This window comes from Heliangelus exortis, chromosome 3 (genome assembly GCF_036169615.1).
Source record: "Heliangelus exortis chromosome 3, bHelExo1.hap1, whole genome shotgun sequence".
Taxonomy (NCBI): Eukaryota; Metazoa; Chordata; class Aves; order Apodiformes; family Trochilidae; genus Heliangelus; species Heliangelus exortis.
Genome location: NC_092424.1, coordinates 55,010,208 through 55,031,534, shown reverse-complemented (window position 1 = coordinate 55,031,534; position 21,327 = coordinate 55,010,208). Strand labels below are relative to the sequence as shown.

Genomic DNA, 21,327 nt, shown 5'->3' with positions numbered 1-21,327 from the left:
TATCAGTTTCAAGTTTCTCTAAAAGATGGTAAATAATACCATCTAAGGTTTATACGAAAGAGAAAGTCCCTATTTGAAACTGGCAAAAGGGTGGGAAACCCAAGATAAGGGTGGGAAAACGTAGAGAGACAATTACGATGTTGTAGTACTGTGAGAAGCCGATTGATCAATTTTTCTAAGCTACAGACACAATATGGAAATCATTACATGATTCTGTAACTTTTAGCATATAGCACTGGTAAGTGCTTGGTTGAAATACATGACCTTCATTTCTGCTGCAGATTTTTTGCACTTGCTTTTCAAATGGACTATGTATTGAATTGCTGACCTTATCTTGGCACTGATACAAATGTTGTAACTGTAGACATGGAATTCCTGAAGTGTATAGTTTTATATTAATGATACTGTTTTGTTAGATTGTGTCATATTTTGCTTTTAAATGAAATACAGGTTTTGGCTACATCCCTCGCTGGATAAATGCTGCCTCTTTAAAAGAGGTCCCTTCCTAGGGCAAAATAATGTGCTTCCACTTTATTCAGTGCATGTGTACATATTCATGATTGAATGTCAAACATTTTGTAAATCAAAGCAGTATTTAATTTGTATTTTCCTCCAAAAAATTACCTAATACAGTTTCTTATAAATGATATTTTAACTCAGAGTCAACATGGATTTTCTGGGTTATTGTTTTGTTTCAGTGTTCTCCTCGCAAACGAGCATGTTTTCCTACTTGGATCAGACTTGCCATACTGTTTGTATGTTTTATTACTGGTTTTAATGGGTTTATTAACCAATATTATACCTTTTAAATGCCATTAATTTTCTAACTTGGGTAGGTTGGAAGCAGATAGAAACAATGCCTTCACTGAATCAAATACAATTTCATGGTCCCCATAAAACCAGTTGCTGTATTACAACTGCTACTACTCTAAACACTCAGTTCTTTGAAATGTAATACTAATTTTGATTGCACTGTGGATGCAGGTGTGCTTTCTGCTTTCATAAGGAAAACACTTTATCAGAGAAGTAGTTCCAGTGGAGTAAGTTAACACCCTTACTTCTCTGAGCACACATCTCTGGATACCATGAGAGATGGTACTGAGCTGTATCTCATTACAATGAAGGTCATCAGCTGCATTTGCCAATAAAGTATTACTCTTTCTAAATTGACATCAGATCTAGTAAATAAGTACAGTTAACCGATGGAAGAATTAACACATATAATTTGCATGATCTATGTAGTCATTTCCCAGCTGTCTGGTTTCAAAACTTTTTTGAAGTAAATGGAGACATTGCTTGTGCTATGATGGAGTGGACCTTTGCAGTCAAAAGGCTAAGCACCCAGCCAGTTAGTAATTCAGTGAGACACAATACATTATCTATTTTGACAGTCTTCATGGTTAAATACTCTGGCTCTTGTAATACCAAACTGTATTTATAAATAGAAGTCAAATGGTCTGATCTTGACAGCAGAATAGTACAGAGCTTTGGATATGCCCAGAGCTCACACATACCTCTTCCCTTCAGTGGAGTCGGAAGAACAAGGTAAACTGTTTGAGTCAGTTGGAACTTGGAAACACCTCTGGCATGTGTTTTGCTTGGGTTTTCCGTAGTACATGATGAAATGTGATATGTCCAAGCTCTGTAGTGAGGCCCTTGAAATATATTGTTTTTCTGACCAAGGAAAAGAATTCTTTAAAAAGGAAAATACTAGACCTAAGCATTTACAAAGAGTGACTATCCAGTTTGCATATTGTGTGAAGAAGCAGAATAGGTCACAAGGAAGTAGATTGGGTTTCTGGTTCCTGTTTCTTGTTCCAGATAAAGTATTTTAGTGAGTAGTTTTCCCTTGTGCAATTTAGGCAAAGGGTTGGATCCTCAGTATAAGCTTCTTAAGACATCTGGGGCCTCTCTTATATACTAGCACAACCTAACAGGAAAGGTGAATATCCTACCCTTTGGCACTGTCAGTAATATATGTCTTCTTGAAGACAGTAATTATTCTTTAAGCTTGTTTGGGGTTGAAATGCTGCATCCTTCAGAAAGTAATATACTTTCTTTTATGTTGCATAAAAGTTCATACCAAGAATTTGTCTTTTCCTTCCACCATGTGTTACAGTAAGCAGTCCCAAGAGGTATGGGCTGACTCCTTAAACACCTAAGTCCCTCTTTGGGCTTCATGATGTGATCACCAGTCTCACACAAGGAACTGACTGAAGTGACTTTAGTGCTGCATGGCTGGGCTTTACAGGAGAGGGGTGGGATTCCAGTTTTACTCCTTTGTTTACCCAGTTACTTTTTGCTGGAATGTCACCCCAATTTATGGCCTGCTCCTTGGAAATTGAGTGTTGTATGAGAGCTATGACTTCCAGTTTGGGAACCAGGTGTCTAAAAAACAGTGTAGTATCACACCTGAACCTAATCCAAACCAAGCTTTCCTGAACACTTGAGGAACACCCTCCTGTGGTGGTGCCCAGGCAGCATACAGGTTTGACTCTCTTGTTGAGTACTTGGCCCTGCTCTCATGGCAGGGGTACCGAGTGGGAACCCCTGCTCAGGGTGCACTGTGGGAAGTTCATAACACATCTTTCAGCCAGGATTACTGGCTGAGCCAAAGCTAGAGGTTGAATGTGACCTGGTCTTGTGGTTAGTCAGAACTGAATGTCTCAGGGCAGGCATACCAACAGAGCCCGTCAGCAGCTCTTCTCCAGGGCTCTGGTGTGAAGTTTCATGTTGCATGGTTACAGATAATCTGGACAAGGGAGATCCTTGCTCCAGTGCAGTAGTGTCTGTGCCTGGTACTGCAGTGGACTGTAGCCAGATCATAAACAGAGAGCTGTGGCCCAAAACCCAACATCTAAAACCAGTATCTATGTAGCCAGCAGTTTTGTGTTGTGAGGAACAAGGCAGAATACTGAAATGTACTTCCTTACTAAGTATTTTGGGAAAAGAATATGTATTCTGTGACTTAGAATTGTAAGTACTTCATGTAAAATGTGACAGTGGTAAACAGAGTTCATTTACCTGGTGAGCAAGCCAGTAGCACACAGAGTGGAGGTATGAGCAATTCATTAGCCGTTCTGCACAGAAACAGGTTCTAGGGCCTTTATCCATAAAGCTAGTGCATCTGACACTGCAAGGTTACAATATTTATAATAATTAATCTATTAATTTATTAACCTATTAACTTATGCAATACTTATGATATTTTATTAGTAATCTATCAGATACTTGCATACTATTGATTAAGATTTTCTGTGTCTTTCTTGTTTAGCCTTAAATTAATTACTCTTAAGCAGTCAATAAATTATCAATAACTTATTTAAATAACTTATTTAAAACTGCCTCGTTTTCACTAAGTCCTTTCAAGATTTCAACATCAGTATCAGATACATTTACATGGACCAATGCCCTTACACTCTGGGATAATGTTTTAAATACGAGTTTGATTTCATTATGGGGTGGTAGGCTCTCATTTTCTTAGGGAGCATTCTGGTCCATGTTACATATAGACTAACTGGTTCAAGTGTGAGCTAAAGAAATTGGTTTGTTTGGATTTTCTGCCAGAGGTAACACTGTTGTGTTACTATTGCCACTTTTGTGACAGTACAGCCAGTGTCCGTCCAGGTGGTGGTAGGGGTTCCCATCACAGCTGTCCTCATAGCAGCATTTTCAGCTGGTTTGGATTCGATTCCTCAAAATGTTGTTTGGTAAATTCTTATCATCCAACTGGCCTGCGGTCCCACGTCACCACTCCAGTGCACACGTGATGTTTCTAATAAAAATAATCTCAATTATGTGCCAAAATTGCGCTTTCCCTTGATAGGCATATTGAGACAGCCAAACCGTGTCTGTCGCTTCGCCATTTCCTCCCTGGGTGCAAAGCAGGACCCGCCTGGGTTGTTCCCGGGGCAGCCGGGAGCTCCCTGCCTCCCCAGTTCCCTCCCCAAGTCAATTACCGTGTTAACACGGGCTGGGACTGCCTGGGGAGTTCTTCTATCGATCCCGCCCTTCTCTGGTGGAGTCGGGACTGCCCGGGGCGGGTTCCTGCAGCTATCAGTCAATTATCTCTTCTCGACAGAAACTGGCTGGGGAGTTCCCGGGACTGCCCAGGGAGTTCCCAGGGGTGGCTCGGCACGCCCAGTATGTGCAGGGGCACAACCCTGGTGCCCTGCTGCATTGCAATTACGGCTACACTGCTCACTCTATGGGAGTGCAGGTGTGCACACCTACGTGGTGCAGGGAGGCATTACTGTCGGAGTACTAAGGTTTGGCAGAAGTCAGCTGATATCTTGGCATTTCCTGATGCCCGGCTGCCCAGTAGACTGTACCCCTTGATAGGCATGGATGTTGGGAGGGTGGTGTGTATGCTGGGCTGCCACATCTATAAGCTACTATTTGCAAAGTGCTTTTCCTGCTGTGGAGAATCCAAAATGCCATGCTCACTGGTACTGGTTTCTGGTACCAACAGTTTACCAAACATCTCTTTTCTGGAGTCATCTGCTACTTTCTTGCCTGCTACAATAGGTGTTGTTTGGGCTTCCTGTCTCTTGAGAAGGACAGCTTATTGAATTTGTGCTCACCAATGACAAAAATGTATATACTCTTTTCCAGTCAGTGTGCAGTGGCCTGGAGAGTGTCTGAATCAGATGGTTTTGGAACCTGGTGTGGTGTCAGGTAGTTGTCGTAAAGTGTGTTCCCATAAAATGTAGGGGGATGTAAATTTAAACTTCCCTGCAGGTGGTCTTTTTCTTCCTTTTACAAGTAAAATGAAAAGTATTGAACTAAACAGACATACAGTGAACAGCAATGTCTGAAAGTTTAGTTTGGAAACTCAAGAAATGGTTAAATGTTGCTCAGAGTAAGCAAGAGTGAGAGATGTTTGTGCCTGCCTTCATGAGCACATAAGTTTTCTCTTGAAACACTCTGTTTCAAGTCCTCCTTTCCAAAGATAGTCTCCAGGTAGCAGATGGCATGATTGTGCATCTTCCACCGTGTCCTATGGGGATGCTGGGAAGCCAAGTGTGCACCACACTGAAATAGCAGCTCGTCAGACTTAACCCACACAGAGCAGAGCAAGTGATGGAAAAGTTAAAAAGATTCATTTAGCGCTAGTACTGCTCAAAATCATTACTTGCTGTTAAGAACTAAGGTGTGAATGGTATAATGGACAAACTCTCCAAAATTATTATATTTGAGACCTTGGTAACTGTTGGTTGGTTGGCATAAATAGATCAGCTAGTCTGAATAACTGTAATGATTAGAAATCTTTGAATTGAGAGGGAAAGTATTTGGATTAATGCTAACAGTAGTATGGCTGCACTTGGAGGGAATGAAAAGGTCCATTCTGTTTCCCGAGAAAGGCAAGAGTGTTTTCCTAGAAGCACTGGAAACTGCTATCACTATGAGGGCAAGTGCAAATAGGTGGAAAACAGGCTGATCTAATGCCTAGAGAACTGCCTGGTGTTCAGGGTGCCTGCATTCATCCTCTGAGTCCCCTTGCTGCCTTGCAGCTCACTTCTCCCTGCCTCTCTTTTACCAACCACAATCAGGAAGTAAATCCTTAATTTCCTTTTAGATTTATTCATGAGAAAGACAAGGAGAGTGGAGAAGTGTTGTCATCTGGGATTGAAATGCCACACACACCTAGTGAACACTCAACTTCCCTTGTATTATTTAATTGAAATACAGTTCGCATATATCAGTTTTTTCCCCATGTTTTAATTACAGATGTAAGATAATGAGAAAACTTCTGTTTGTTTTTTTCTTCTGAAATGCAGCTCTTCGTAACAGACAGTGCTGAGCTTGAAATACTGTATGAAGAATAGTCTTGTTTTTGAGACAGTACAACATGTTAGGTCACCTTTCATTGAAACCACATACTTCATAATTAATTCCTTTGTAATTAGTAACAACTAACATTCTACTTGTAATAAAAGGGTTGGACTTGATGATCTCTGAGGTCCCTTCCAACCCAGCTAATTCTATGATTCTATGATAACTTCTCTTTATTAATATGCTATACCTGCCCTGCAGTGAGCCAAGAAAGAAAAGTTTCTTTAGGGAAAAGCTAAAGATGACCCTGATTGGAGACATGAGCTGTTTTTCACAATGTGGGCTTGCAGCTCTTGTGACTTGTGTATTGTTTGTAAGTTGGATGGATGAGAAAGAGGTAGGATGAAGCTCTCGATGTTTCCTTCTCTTACCTTCCCTCGAGAGAGGGAGAATTGCCCACTTTACTTACCAATAATCACGACAGGATCACTTAATGGTCTGCCTTGTAAAGTCATACATTACCGCTTTCACAGTGCTCAGGAAAAAGAGGGAGTAAAACTTTTTATTTCCTGCAGACATGGTAGGGTAGCACCGAGGCTTCTATGTCTAAGAAGATTGTAATACCTTTCTTGTTTGCATTTCCAGCTCTCTCACTGTGTTGCAGAGATACATCAATCATGGCCTTTTCTAAATCCAGCAATTTAAAAGGCAGCTGTTAAGCCTATTCATTGAAAAGGGAAGAAATAAAAAGCAAAACCAGTCACTGTTTAATGTTAAAAACCTTATAAAGAGTTTTGTTTTCAAATTTCTTCTGTCAAAATTGCTTCCCTCTAGTGGTTTTCAAACTGTATTTCTTAACATGAAATAGTTGGTGCAATGCAGAAGTTTCTGAAGTTTTAACAAAGACATTTATTTAAACAAGTTCTGTACTTAATAAAATGTAATTTCTTTTGGGAGTAATTATCTTACAAAGTGCTTACAAAGGGACTTTCCAACCATTGGAAACCCTATCCTAATGCTCAGTTTAGCACAGACAGCTGCAGAACAAGTCTTAGCTTCTTAGTTAGCTGTTTCAAACATTGTCTAGAGAGCTGCCATTCCTGCCTAGTTGACTGCAAGGCCACTGCTGCAGAGAGCTCACCAGTCATGCTGAAATGTGTAAAATTAGCATATAAGACCAAATAATGACATAACCTTCTGTACAGTGTATAATCCTAATAAGATAAAGCTTTAGCGAAGAAAAACATAAAAGATATAACCTAATAAAATAATAATGTATTATGAATAAACTGTATTATACATGTTTGCTGAACGGATTATTTAAGTTTAATGAAATTACACTGTCTTACAAACAGGATACAATAAGTAGTAATGGCAGCTTTTCTATACACAATGCAAGAAAGTAAGGAAGAAGATGGGGATTATTAGAAAATTAGTTTAGTCAAAACAATTTAAAATCAAAAATATAGAGATAAAAATAGAATAATCATCTCTTAAATACTGCAACAATGAGCTTAGTGCTTCTTTGAATGTATTAGCTAAGATGAAAGTAGAGCTATACCCACAGAGCTGTAACTCAAAAGAAAATACCTGTAGTTTTTAGAGGAAGAAGGAAGACTGAGTTGACATGGTACTGAAGAATGACTTGCTAAAAAGAATACAGAAGACTGGGGAAATGCGGCACTTTCTCAGCATCTGGTCAAATTGTTGTTCACACTGCTTTAGTATGTTCTGTATTTGTCCATTCCATCTCTTCATTTGATACATGGTAGTGAATTCCTTGCTGCTGGAACTTCTGAGCCAGATGGCCATACACTCTGTCATGCTGAGATCATGTTTAAAATGTTATCTATGGAACACAGCTGAGATACAGTAGCACCTTAAAACCAATTTCTCAGTTGTCCACTATGGCAGTTTTTTGTTGGGCGTATTTTATCTATGTAGAACGAATAACTAAAAAAAAAATTTTTGTATATAAACTTAAAGAACTTCCAAATCAGTAGGAATAATGTATTTTTTCTTATGGAAGTACTAAAAATAATAATAAAAGTTCTTTTAAAACTGTGTTAGCACAACCACATTACCTTTCCAAGAACTATGCTGCGGATTTTAAGAAAAACCATTATGAGACAGTCAAGAATCATGTTAAAACAGAATGATCTGAGACTTTAATGTCTCTAGTAATTGTAACACAGTAAGAGTTTTTCCTAGGCTAAGTGGAGGGAAGATGAAGAGATAAAGGAAGTGGTGCTCTGCATATTGCAACTCCAGATAACAGCTGTTGCTACAGGATGCAGGCTGTTCACAGGCACCTACGTACAGCCTGAAACACTGCAAACCAAACCAAGCATGGTCCCAAAACAGAGTCCATTCAGCTGTGTTTACAGTGGGCAAAGAGTTAAAAATCTGACTGAAATTACTTCCGTTTCTTAAAATACAGTTGTCTTAATTGCTGAAGTAGAGTACATTCGTGCATCAAATAATAATGCCTAGAGGCTGGAGGAATGGGAGCTAAAGCGACTTAAGTTGACAAGGAGTAGTAACAGGTACTCTGAGGTTACAAATCATATTCCCATTGTTTGAAAAGGAAAATCAGATCACGTTCTGATATAAGGCAGATTGTAAAACCTGGAATACATGAGAAATGACAACTTCCAGCAGTTCCATTTTGCATGCTGCTAGAGCTAAACTTTAATCTTTCTGTAGAAAGCCACAAGTTGTCTGCAGCAGGACTGTTGATGAGTCAGGTCATTTCTGCCTGGCATTCTTGTGCTGGTGACCTGTCCCCAGGGAAGTGTCTGATGCCTGGGGCTGCCTCTGTGCCCAGGCTGCCCTCCTCCTGGCCTGAGGTTGCAATGGGCCCTCTCTGCCCTTCCAGTGCTCCCAGCCCCTAGTGAAAGCCTCCCTTGACACGCTAGTGTGAATTAGTCGTCCTTTATCATATTTAAAGACTTAAGTCTCTTTCTTAAATGTGGTCTTAACTTTAAACAGTGGAACTATACCTGGTAAATGGGGTACAGGCACCTAATACAAGCACACATTCACAAGCATACACACACACACTTAGTGTGCAAAAATGGCATTTTGAAATGTGCAAAAGTGACTTAAATTTCCACGCTTTTTTGTTATGTCTTGCTGATTTTGTGACTGTTACTCCCATTTTTGGTCCAGCAGCTCTATTTCCCAGCCTACTCAGATGTCTTATTTCATAGAGGGGTTTGTGAAATAAATTGTAAAACCTGCTAATCTCAAAAATAATAAGGACAGTGAATTCTCCATTTTCGAAGTCAGATAGAGGAAAAAAATATCCATCAATAATTGTTCTGCTTGAACAGATTTTTCCAGGCTTACTGCCCTGAATTCCAAGGAATACTGATTACGAGAGTGATCTTGAAAGAGGGTGAGTCCACAAGCAATGAAATCCTAGATTCTGTTAATTTAATAGGAGTTTTCTACCTTGGTAAGAGTAGTGACAGAATTTTCATTCACCTCAGTTGTGCAGGTATTTTGTCTGCACTGTGGAACCCCACAACATGGGGGAGAAGGGAGTCTCTATGCCCTGAAGAAAGTTTTATGAGCTAATATATTTCCTGTCTGACTCTTAAGAAACAACAAAAAATGTTTGTTCTAACACATAATCTGAACAGGTGTCAGTCTGTGAGGTTTCTGGTCTGCTTGAGTCATCTTATGTTCATAGGTGTAGCAACTTCACAAGTATTTTCTTTGCTCAGAATTTTGAATTTCTAGAATACCTGTAGATGGCCATTTCCATCACTTGTCATTATATTATCAAAGTTGAAAGTACTATAGTATCAGCTATAGTAGCTGTGTCCCCTGGAGAAAATGGGATCAGTAGTTAAGTTAGTAGTTTTTACATGTTTTTATTATTATGCTGGTTTTATATACTCTGCTTGCAAGTTTCTGCATCTGTCACTGTACACGTTATAAGGAATGTATGGCCATTTTCTGTCGAATTTTTATTCATCCTTTTCTAGTGCACTGTTTTCCTTCAAACTCTGACAAGAGGTAAAATTGGAAGATACTTTCTCTGAAGTGCCATTATTGCTTACATTTCTAAGGGGAGAAAAAAAAACCCAACAACTGTTTGGTTAACATTTTTGAGATGTTTCACGTGTGGATTCATCACCTGCAGATTTTCAAAATAAGGGCCTTATTTTGAAAATTTGATCCTAAATCTGAGCTGACACCAGGGCACTTTGGAGAGTATATTTTAGAGGGAGCCTCTATTGCTGTGAACTTTTCACGTTAGACATCATTCACACTGAGGAGCATGGACTTGTTTCATACCATGAACCATCAGTAGCTGCATGCTATGCTTTTCCTGTGCCAGACCCACAAAGGAGATAAATCATTACCCACTCTGGCTGTTCAGTGTATGCTGCTGAGACTCATGCAACTCTGGAGGTCCTCAGTCTAATCCTATGTGTTGGTAGGTATCTGGAGAGTTCTTGCACATTCAAGAAAGGAAAGAAATTGCTAGAGCAAATGTACATATGTTATTTGTATGAATATGCTGGAACTGTTCCTCCCTGAACACTACCTGATTTTTCATTGGCTCTGAATGTTCTCAATATATATATAATTTTCTTTTTCCTGTATGGATTTCTATTTGTTAATCTTTTTGTAGCATAGTTTACTTATTCTCATACCCACTCTCTGAATTCTTTGGGTACTTTTTTCCCTTTAGGACTTTTCTGTTATTCCCGATGATATCATTATATTTTCCCTTGAAGTGGTGTGTTCATAACTGGATAATGGGGAGAGAAGCTGTTTGGTTTGTGATTGATTAGTGGATGTACAATCTCAATTCCCTTGGAAAGTGGGTGTGTGATTGTTTGAGTCTGTGTTTCTTTGGAGAGAGACCATTTCAGGGAATTGTAGTTAGAGCTGCAAACAATCTATTAGTCACTTTTCCAAGCCCTGCCAGTGTAATACTGTTCCCTGCAGTACATTGAATGTTCTGTCCAATATTGGTTTGAGTGACTCAAGCCATGAGGTTTCCACCACTTCCTCTGAGAAACTATTTCATGGTCTGACAGAGCTCACTGTTAAGAAATATTTCCTGGTACTCAGCCTAAACTCCTGAATACCCAGATTGATTTCATTACTGCTAGGTATACTTTTTTATTTTTTTCCCTATCCTGTCTTAGATATTTTCCCTTCTTTGGCATTCTCACTCTTGAATGAATTGTAGATGGTATATTTTCTCCTATTAAGTTAAGCAAATGCATAATTAGTTCTTCTATTCCTTCTCTCCAAATAGGCCATCTGTTTGGTGGAAAACTGGACCAAGTATGGGAAGATTTTTTTCTACTAAGTGCTTGTTTCAACCAAATAATACGAAAAAGTACATTAGGGGTTCATGTGATTATGTATCTCCAAGAAGCCACAGCTTTTATGTAAAAGGGTTTTTTTCAGAAATTACGTAGAAGATGGTAGCTTTTCCAGGCAGTCATTTGAAGCAATAATACCTTTTTCTAGCACAATACTCAGCTCTAGCACTAGTAGTCTGTCACATTTCGTGGCTTCAGGGAATGTTTTACAATGTTGCTTCATCTATATATCAAGCAAATTTTATGTAACTACAGCATGGAGAGAGGAGAATGATGGCAGAAGAATTGCAAGCAGATCCAGAGGCCATTTGAACATCTGTTATTCACAGCTTTACAGACAGAATTTACAAGTATTCTGGTCATATAAAAACTGTTGAGGAAGGGAATGCACATTAATCCATCAAACCATTACACATCTCTGGACTTCTTTCTAGTCGCCAACATCTGTTTCACTCTTCCCTTCCCTTCCCTTCCCTTCCCTTCCCTTCCCTTCCCTTCCCTTCCCTTCCCTTCCCTTCCCTTCCCTTCCCTTCCCTTCCCTTCCCTTCCCTTCCCTTCCCTTCCCTTCCCTTCCCTTCCCTTCCCTTCCCTTCCCTTCCCTTCCCTTCCCTTCCCTTCCCACCAGATTCCAGCTGTGTCCCTTAGCCTTTTGTCATTTATTACATTGCTTATGGATGGTTAGTCAGGACTCCTAGTCCAGGGAACACTTATATTTACAAATAAACTTATAAACTATTAGTCCATGCTTGCTTTGAAAATCATGTAGTATGTATTTTAAGCATTTGTTTGTTTTTTGATGAATCACTGTGCAGTTTGGGAAATAAGCCTGTGCATTGTTAATTTTTTACCTGAGGTTACCTGGTGTGTGTGGGTTTGTGGCCTAGGCTACCAGCTTGGGGAGTAAACAACCTGCATGCACTTTCTCTGAACTGTGCTAGGAAGGATGTGCAGCTCCTCAGGCAACAGCATTCCTGAGCTAGCTCATTGCCATTTTACTAGGGCACTTAAGGACTAAAAATGCAATGCTTAAACTAAGATCATGTCAAGTTTGAACTACATCCCTGTTCTCCAGTGAGTACCAATGTAATACAACAGATAATCTTAGGCTATTGCACAGAAGTGCATAATCACATGAAGGAAAAGGCAAGGTAAATGACAGTCCATGATCACAAAAAGAAAGCTTGAATAACTCCGCAGCTTATTCGTTCTGTCTGCTGCCTAAGATGAAGGAATGCTAGATTTGCTGTAGCCTAGGACATGAGCTGCATCTCTTGGGAAGTCTCAGGCACCTTCTTCACCTGTATGTGAAGGGTCTGGAATAGGCAGGGTCTTCATATGCTGCCCCTAGTACAAGGGAATACCTGCCATTCTGTTTTCTTTGCTTTCTGTTTAAAGGGAGCATTCCTCACTTTTTCTGCCTCAGAGACAAATGCTGTGGCTTGGGGGCTGAATTGCATGAAGTGAAGCAGCAAGGGGTGGCTGCAGTTCAGTCCCCAGCAGGTGGCACATGTCTGAGGTAAGGGTGGGACCTCTGGAATGGTCCTTCCACTTGCATGGATTCTGCTGATTCATGAGGAGCAAGGAGCATGCAGGGCAGTCTAGAAGCACAAGTGGCTTTTAGGTGAACAAACTCTACCCATATTTAAGGCGCTGATGTTTTCCCACTCCCTGTGCCAGTTCCGTGTCAATATTCCTCACATGCACCTGTGTCCAACTTGCTGTCTGCCAAAGGTCTGGTCTTCTCTGTGTTCAAGAGTGTGTTCCCCCTCTGTGCAGGTTATCCAGGCTGTCTTCTTTGGGATCTGCGTCTTGACAGACCTGTCCAGTCTCCTCACCAAAGGAAATGACAGTCAAGAACAAGAGAGGCAGCTGAAAAAGCTCATTTCCCTCCGTGACTGGGTGATGGCTGTTCTAGCTTTCCCTGTTGGAGTGGTAAGTATAGCATTAGTCTTCGCATGTCTTTTCAAACTGTGTGAGCAGTGTTATTTACTGATTGTTTTCTGGCTGAAAGGCTTCCCCACATCTATGCAAAAGACTAAGCGGGATGAGAAAAATGGTAGAGATGATTTTATGGCTCTTGTTTTTCACAGGTTTAAGAGAGCACTGGTTGCTGAAATAATTTTTTATTACAAAAATTACACAAAAACAAAAAACTGCTTTAGAGGAGGAACATAATTGTACAACAGAGACTGTTATTTCAAAGGTGAATTGTACCAGCAGCATCTTGAGAGTCAGTCTGGACTTTTTCTGCACTGTGCATCACCATTAGGATCAGTGAAAGTGCTGATTGTGGCATGTTTCAGATCATAGTTGGCCTGAGTTGGGGCTGCTTAGCCATTTTTTTCATGGGCAAGAAGGGAAACAAAAGTCTCAGTTGTTCCCTGTTAATCCCATGGGATATCCAGAGCTGAGAGAAGAAACAGGGTAGGAAAAAAGGAGATTTGTCAGTAATGTAAAAAAGCACACAAAAGGTACACAAAAATATGAACTTTACATTTCTTTTTGAAAAGGTAACTATTATTTGGATCAGTTCCTGCTGAACTCAGACATTGCACATTGCTTTCAATGACAAAAAGTGTGAGTGTCTTTGCATGTGTCATACCACACACTGAAAGGAGATGAAAATGTGGAATTCCATGGGTTTTTACATGGAAGGGTGAACTATGTCAGTCTAGTTCTAAGTTTAGGTTACATCAAATAAAAATGTGTGAACCTTTCATTAAAGTATTACTTTTATTGTAATTCCATATCAGTCTCTAATTCTGTTTTTTTATTTCAGTGCACAGTAGTTTAAAATAAATTCACTAGAAGCAATTTCTTTTTTCATGGTACACCTACTAGAAAACTGAGGTCTCTAATGTTGTACTCTTTCATTAAAGCTGATCACTTACTGTCAGTTCACAGCAGTTACTGTATCAGCCTATCATTTATAATTTGATATATACAGAGGAGCTTCATTAAAATGTGATTTCACCATTTATGTGGGATTTCACAATACATGAAGAAATACCAAATACTTTTGAAAAGTTAGAAAATGAAAATAATATGTGAAACACTGCAAAGGTATTTAATAAAACCTAGCTGGTAGCCTTCCCTTAATATACTTGCAGGCTTGTCTCTTGGGAGCTGCCACAAATCATGTTGGGGAAACAAACTGCAATTTTCCAGCGACAGTAGAAGAAACTGAATCAAATAATTCAGTTTTTAAAAAATCTGTGCATAAGCTGATTTGCAAATGCTTATTTTATGGGTGCAGAGATTTATAGGTTGCACTTGTGTTTAAGGGAGACTGGGTATTAGAAGTAGTTGTGACTGTGATTGGCAACAGATGCTTTTCCTACTGTGTTGACAGTAGAAGTGAAAAAGGAGAACAACATCACATTATTTGTCTTTATTCGAAGATTGTAAGTGCCTTCTTCAATCTGGAAGTGTAAGCCTTTACATGCATTGAAGCACACCTTCCTTGGCCCTCTCTCACACAACTCAAGATTTAGGGATTCTCTCCTGCTACTGTTTGAGGTGCATACTGTTTTCTGTGTGCTCCTTCACCCCTGCAGTCTTTCTGACTTTGAAAATTTCCAAGTTCTTAAAGAATTTCAGCATCTCTTTGTCATGGCAGTTCAGCCCATTTCTTTCTGGTGCTTTCTTTTGCCAGCAGTGAGCAAGCTAACCATTGCCTGCACTAGAAGTACTGTTGCAACATTTACAAGTCAGCAGTTCCCACAGGACGTGTTGCATACCCGGGGCTAGCTGCTTTCCCAAGGGTTTCATATGGAAACAACTTCTGTCTTAAACAAACAAAAAAATCCAGAACATAGTAAGAAATGCTCATTGGACAGAACTTCTCCATTTCCAGAGGTGATCCTTCTGTGGTGAGGTGGAGCAATTGATTACCACATATTGTTTCACTTTACTTCTCCTGAAGAAAGCCTAAAAAGATTGTTTTCATTGTTTCTTTTCCTGGATACCAGGAGACAAACAGATGCACTTCTTAGCTTAACCTTGGTCTTAGCTCTTTAGCAAAACGTGATCCTCTCCAGCAGTGCCCACCCCACCTTTAGCTGCCACATGCCAAAATCTTGGCCAGTGCCAGAGGGTCTGCCAGCCACTGGGGAGAGGCTTAGGTGGGATTACAGATAGGAAAAGTTCGGGGCCCAAAGGTAGCATCTCATGCTGGCTTTGTTCTCTAAAGAGCTGTTTATGTATAAGAAAATACTCAGTGAAGTTTTAGTATGCCAGGAGTGTTTGTTAGGAGGAAGTTATTAAACACCAGAGTGTCTGCAGAAAAAAGTTCAAGTTCCCACATTTCCCATATTCTCTCAACAGTTTCCTTACTCAAGAGGAAAGGAAAGAAAAAGAACAAAGGAAGTTCAAATGCAGACTTTCTTTCCTGGAGACTCACCCACCTAGCTCTCCATGGAGCTTCTCAGTGGTTTCCAGTAGTGACACAAGGGAACCTTCACACATAAAATTGGATGGATGTAAATAAAATCCTTGTTGGGTTTTTAATGTAACAGCAGTGGTCATGCTTAAGTACTTGTCAGTTACCTTAACATCTAAATTATTTTTATTGCTCAGCGTTTTACACTGACTGTGTTTAGGGAATAATACAAGTAGTAGGGGAACATTTTAAAGCCCACTAGGTAGTGGTTTTTCAGGAGCAATTCAACAAAATTTTTCTGTATTTCCTGCTTACTGCAGCCCTTGAGATGACTTGTTCTGAAAAACATACTAGAAAATGGGTTTCCGCTCCCAAGTCAAACAATGATGTGTGAAAAAAAAAAGTAATAAAATAAACTATTTCATTTTTAGTACTTCCTAAAAAAGTGTTACATATAAACCAACTGGGAAGTCTGACCACCAACCTTCTGCCACCTACCAAAGAAGGGGAAAGAACTAGCCCAAGGGCAAACAATCTCCTTGGGTGGCTTTGCAACAAATCAAATCTTGAAAAATCTTTGCATCGACTCATATGTCTTCATTGTTGTCAGTGTTGTGTTATGCATTGTGTATATTTATGGGCTAAGATAAAATTGCATTGCCAATATAAAGTTTTGTTTAGGACCATCAAGAAATAACCATGAATCTCTTCCAAGGACATAATGACTAATGTTTACCTATTGTTGCTCTTTTTAATACCACTCTTAAGACAATGAAATCAACAGACCAGTATTCTATGCAGTGAAGCCTAATTCCACAAAAAGTCTGTGTGCGACACCTCCTAGCCCTTTTTTAGTTTATTGTAAGACTAGGGTACTGTTCAAATGCCTGAGAGATCCAGAAGCATCTACTGAAGAATGCTTGCACAAACACTTTAAAAGCTTATTACCACTTCTCATCTCTACTGGCAGCACTTACCCCCCTTTGTCTGTGTAAAGAAGATTTGCATTGGAAGGAGTTTGCACTGCTAGAGAAGTGTGACACCCTTAAAAGTCAGAGACTGCAGCAGTGGTTTAACCATACGTACTTTTTTCTATTTGTGTAACATAGATCATGAAGTTGCCAAGTTTCTGTGGTTAATTAGTGTTTTGTGTAAACTTTATATGGTTTTATCAATATGTTTCTTGTAATTTTTACCAAACAAGATGAAGAAGAGATAAACCAGGCATTTCTAGTTGTTTAAGACTGTGTCTGACAGAAATAGGAAGAAAATTGATACTGTTACATATTAGAAGAACAATTGCTGCCTAGAAAATCACAAACTCTAGCACTGATATATCCTGTAGCCTTAAAAGCTCCATTCAGGTCTGAGTCTAAACTGGCTAGAATGATCTCATATTCTTTATATTGTACATTTATGCCTTTAAAAACCTCAGATGCATTCTTGTTTCTCCGCACTGGTACTGTCAAAAGGAAAGCTGGATACTTCTCTTCTGTACATCATAAATAGTACTAATCTGAGATCTTACCCCAAGATATGTAGGCATTTGCTGCAGTGTGCCACCTACCTTGTTATCTGACCAGACTTTGCATAACTGACTTGATCATACCAGAATCTCTCTTTTCTAGATTTTGCCCTTACCTGTGGTGATTTTGTGGTGATGGGAACATGCGTGAGCAGTTGCCTCCTAAACCCTATTCTCCAAGGGGAGTCTTTCCTGATTTTCATTTGCCACTCCTTGTGATTTCCTTCATTGGCCCTTTTCAGATTAATTTGGTGTGATACTGTGCTAACCCTACGTCCCACTTAAAGCTGGTGCCATGCCAATTTGTGCTTACTGTGGTCTGCCTTTACTAACACTTTGCTTCTATAGGTAATGCCTTTAACCCTCAAAGAGGCTCACAAACAATATATTTATACTCCCAGTAAACCACAAATGTCTTGGGAGATAGACAGAAAGCTTACCTTTAACTGTACTTAGAAGAAATTTTGTCAAGGTCAGAGGGTTGGGTTTTTTTTTAGTTTGTGGTGAGGCCATCCAGGAAATGAGTGAACTGAACTGTGCAGCCCAGCCAAAAACAAAAACACATAGTGCAGGAAAATGAAGTTCCACTGGGTTCATTCTTCATTTGCACAGCATTTCTTGGTTGGGCTCATGTAAAACAGCAAATTGTGCAATTCTATTCACTGGCTTTCCTCTCTTAGTTTCTCTTTTCTCCTATTTGTGGTGTTTTGGTAAAGCCACTTGTTTTCCCTTTTGAATCACCAACCGCTTCCCAACCTGTTCTTTAAAATATTTCCCTTGGCATTTAACACAGGCTTTTCTTATGTCCTCTGAAGCTTCAGAGACAGAGGAAAAAACCTCAAGGAATATCTCTTTAAGTGGGAAAGCAGTTTAGTTTTCAGCCCTATTTTTTCCCTGCTGCTTTTTATTTATCAATATTCTAGATGCCTGTGAACAGTGAGGTTTTCCATATTTTGAAGTAATTTCCAAGGTGTGCTTGCAGATTTGAGGTTCACTTTGGTCTGTAATAACCCTAGAGAGGATAAGTGGCAGATGAAGGACTCTTCTGTTCCTTAACCTTACGTTTAACCAAGTAATCACTGTCTTCAGAAAGCTGGCAATCTTAGGAGGCTACTGTGCCAAGTGTAAAAGCAATTGCTGCTGCCTGTTTTCTTCGTTGAATTCCAGGTCTTGAACTTATCTAAAAAAGGAAATTAAAGGATGACATTTGTGCCATTTTTCCTTGGAAATAAAAGAAAATAAAAGTACTGGCCTGTCTGAGTCTGCTGCATATGAGCAGCCCATTCAGCCTGGCATGTGAGGGTTGTACCATTACTACCTCCACAATAGTGATAAATTGTGCTACAAGGAAGGCAGCATGAGCATAAGAACTGCAATTCTGAAGGAGTTTCACAGTCAATGTAAAGACACAGTTCAGTTGTGTCACAATCTGGCACTGCGTGACCGTGTGTGAGACTGGCAAAGCCCGGCCCAAATAGAAGTCTATTAGTACCAAAGTGTAAGCATAGTAGAGGTGATTTTAAAGTACCAGATCAACACTTGCTCATTATTCATAGTAAACAAATTCAGAAGCAGCCAAGCTAGCTAAGTAGCAAGTCTTCATTATGATTCTTTTTATCCAAAGAGTCCATTTTTATAGTTCATTTTAGTACACAGTGCATCCGTTCATTTCTGTAGATCATTTTAGCCAAATGAACTAATTGCAAGACAAGGTAATGTGAGCCATTCAATGGATCTTCCCTGGGGCGTTGTGTAAGCCTCATGTAAGGTCATATCCCGGGATAGCTTAGTTCTGTAACACCTTAGGTTTTGCGCACTTCCTTTACCTTATGTCTGCCTTGCGATAGCATTTGCTAAGCAGCATTTGCCATTTGTGGCTCCAGATGGCTGCAACCAGCTAGGCTGATCCTGTTCCATCCATTGGCTGACTTTGGTTAAGGGACAGATGTCATGTCCCCACTTTTCTTATCTTTACCTTCTTGGCAAAGTCTATTGTTTCACTCTGCTCCACACAAAAATCCCAGGTCAAAACATGCCATCTGTGTTGTATTCTGTGAAATAAAGTTCAACCTAATCCTGGGTGGTTTTTCTTCCTGCAAAGGCTTCCTTGGAAAAAACATTATCAGTCTTGGTCTTCAAGTGCCTGAGAATATGTTTCTGTGTTCCAGTTGGTCTTAGCAGGTTCTCAGAGACCCACTGTGATAATACATGACTTCTAGGAAGCCTACAGAGAAGAGGATACTTTGCTTCCATTTTCCCTGCTGTTCAGCTATTCATATCTTGGCACTTATGTGTCAGCAGGTGCGTAAAGAGCTAGGCTGTGCCAATGCCAAGACTGGCCCAGAAGAGAGACTTCTTGTGGGATACTTTACACTTGCAGTGTTTTTCAGGCTGTCCATCACAACCTTTTTTTTTTTTCCTGGCTTCGGTGCACTAGTCAAATAGTCCAAGCTTATTCTGAGCAGGCACCGATAGATATCATAACAGATGGACAAGTGTGCTGGAAACCAAGAAACTATGTACTGTATGCACACTGAGGGAACAGTGTACTGGTTCAGGTCATTGACATAGCTGCCTGGCTGAAATCTGCATGTCTGTGGTTAGAACAAGGTACCATTGGTAAACTGCAGCCTCAGTTTTAAGTTTCCAAAGTCAGAAGCATATGAAACAGCTTATGTCTACACTATGACACAAACTAATAATTTGCTGATCTTGTTGGGCTCACCCTGTATTTCTTGCACTTTTTTTTACTGACCCCTCAAGTTAGCTGTAAGATCATGGGCCTCATTAGTTTGGATGTAACTTAATAGTTCCTTGTTGATCTCAGTGAAAGTCCTATCTATTGTCTCTAAGACTTTAAGCTTAGATTTGTTGCTAAAGTGTTGAGGTTTTCTGAGTGGTCATTGAAAAACTCCTGGCCCAGGTATTGGTTTTGCTGTTGTAAACAAATAGCCTCTTATTACTAGAAAACTATTACTCAAATTCAGGGAGAGAAAACAATTGTGTTCTAATTAAAAGATTACTGTGTTCTTTTCCCAGATAAGGTAAGCTAAAACTGTTACATCCATTAAAAAATTATGCACACTTGAGCAAAAATTTATCCTAGTGCAAACTTCTTCTGAGCCATCTGTCCTGTCCTCAGTCTAGAGGAAATAATGGTTGTTTTCTGGGCTTCTGGTAAATAGTCTCTGACAAGAACCAAGCCAAATTTCATATTGACAAATGAGCAGCACACCAGACTTCTTTTCCGTGGATCTCAGTCCATGAATTGTGTGCAGGGTATTTAAGGTTAAGTATTTTTTTTTAACAATACTGTTTTGATAGCTGACATGAAAAAGTGCAAGGATAAGTTTATAGGCTTCTGTTCAGGGGTGAATGTTTAATATTTATACGTTCAATAAGTTCCAAGTGATATTTTACCTGATTTTCTATCAGGTAGATTTTCTATCTGTTTTCTATCCTGTTAATGGTGGAAAGTTATTTATGTGCCACATCTGTTACTAAAGTATAGTGCTCAGTTGTAATTTGGCCACAGGCATAAGTCAAAAAATGAGATTTTTTTTCCAGCCTGAAGTATAAAAAAAAAAAATTGAAAGTTAAAACTCCTGTAAATGCAAAGAATATTCCAGATTCACACTGTTGATTAGAGCAGCATCTGGTCTAAGAACATTAATCCTTCCACAGATTATTTACTAAATGCCCAGTTTTGCTATCTAAAATGTGTAGCTAATTGTTCAGAAGCATATACTTTAAGGTTTGTTGTTTTTTCTTTTTTTGCTTCTTAGTTCGTTGTGACAATGTTTTGGAGCATCTACATGTATGACAGGGAGCTGGTTTACCCAAAGGTGCTTGATAATTTTATACCAGCATGGCTAAATCACGGAATGGTGAGTAAAGTAGTGCAAACATTTCCTTGTATAAACAAAATTATATGACACTGGTTTCTCTCATGACTCTGTATACACTTAAAGCTAATCTCCTCAGAAATGACTAAGGGGGCTTTTTTTGCAGACAAGAATAACATCTTTCCTTCTTTGACACACTTTTAGTCATATTTGAATCCCTGTTAGGATGAAACAATGGAGATTTCCAGTTGTGTGTCCTGCATCCTAAGCCAGCTGCAGGGATTGGCTGCTTTCTGTAATGAGGTACCTTCCTCAGAACAATGTCACTTTGATCATGAGGAAATTTAATCAAAATAGATTACGCAACAAAACAGAAGTTCTGACTTCCAACAAATCTTGCTCTAAAATGATAGAAACGCTTGACTGAATTATTCTTTACTAATCTGC

General features: G+C 39.5%; 1 protein-coding gene and 1 long non-coding RNA gene across 2 annotated transcripts in view; one reads left to right on the top strand and one right to left on the bottom strand.

The window, feature by feature from the left end:
- The window catches only part of AIG1 (androgen induced 1), a 119,868-nt gene that overhangs the window by 20,606 nt on the left and 77,935 nt on the right, over positions 1-21,327 (top strand). The window contains exons 2-3 of the mRNA XM_071740707.1: positions 12,906-13,061; positions 20,821-20,922. Of these exons, the coding sequence (XP_071596808.1) occupies positions 12,906-13,061; positions 20,821-20,922 (258 nt within the window). The remainder of the gene's footprint in view (positions 1-12,905; positions 13,062-20,820; positions 20,923-21,327) is intronic.
- Positions 5,653-7,842, bottom strand: LOC139794734 (uncharacterized). Its single transcript, XR_011725243.1, has 2 exons — positions 7,366-7,842; positions 5,653-6,496 (listed from the first exon to the last, which is right to left on the bottom strand). It is a non-coding gene; the product is annotated as an uncharacterized lncRNA (long non-coding RNA).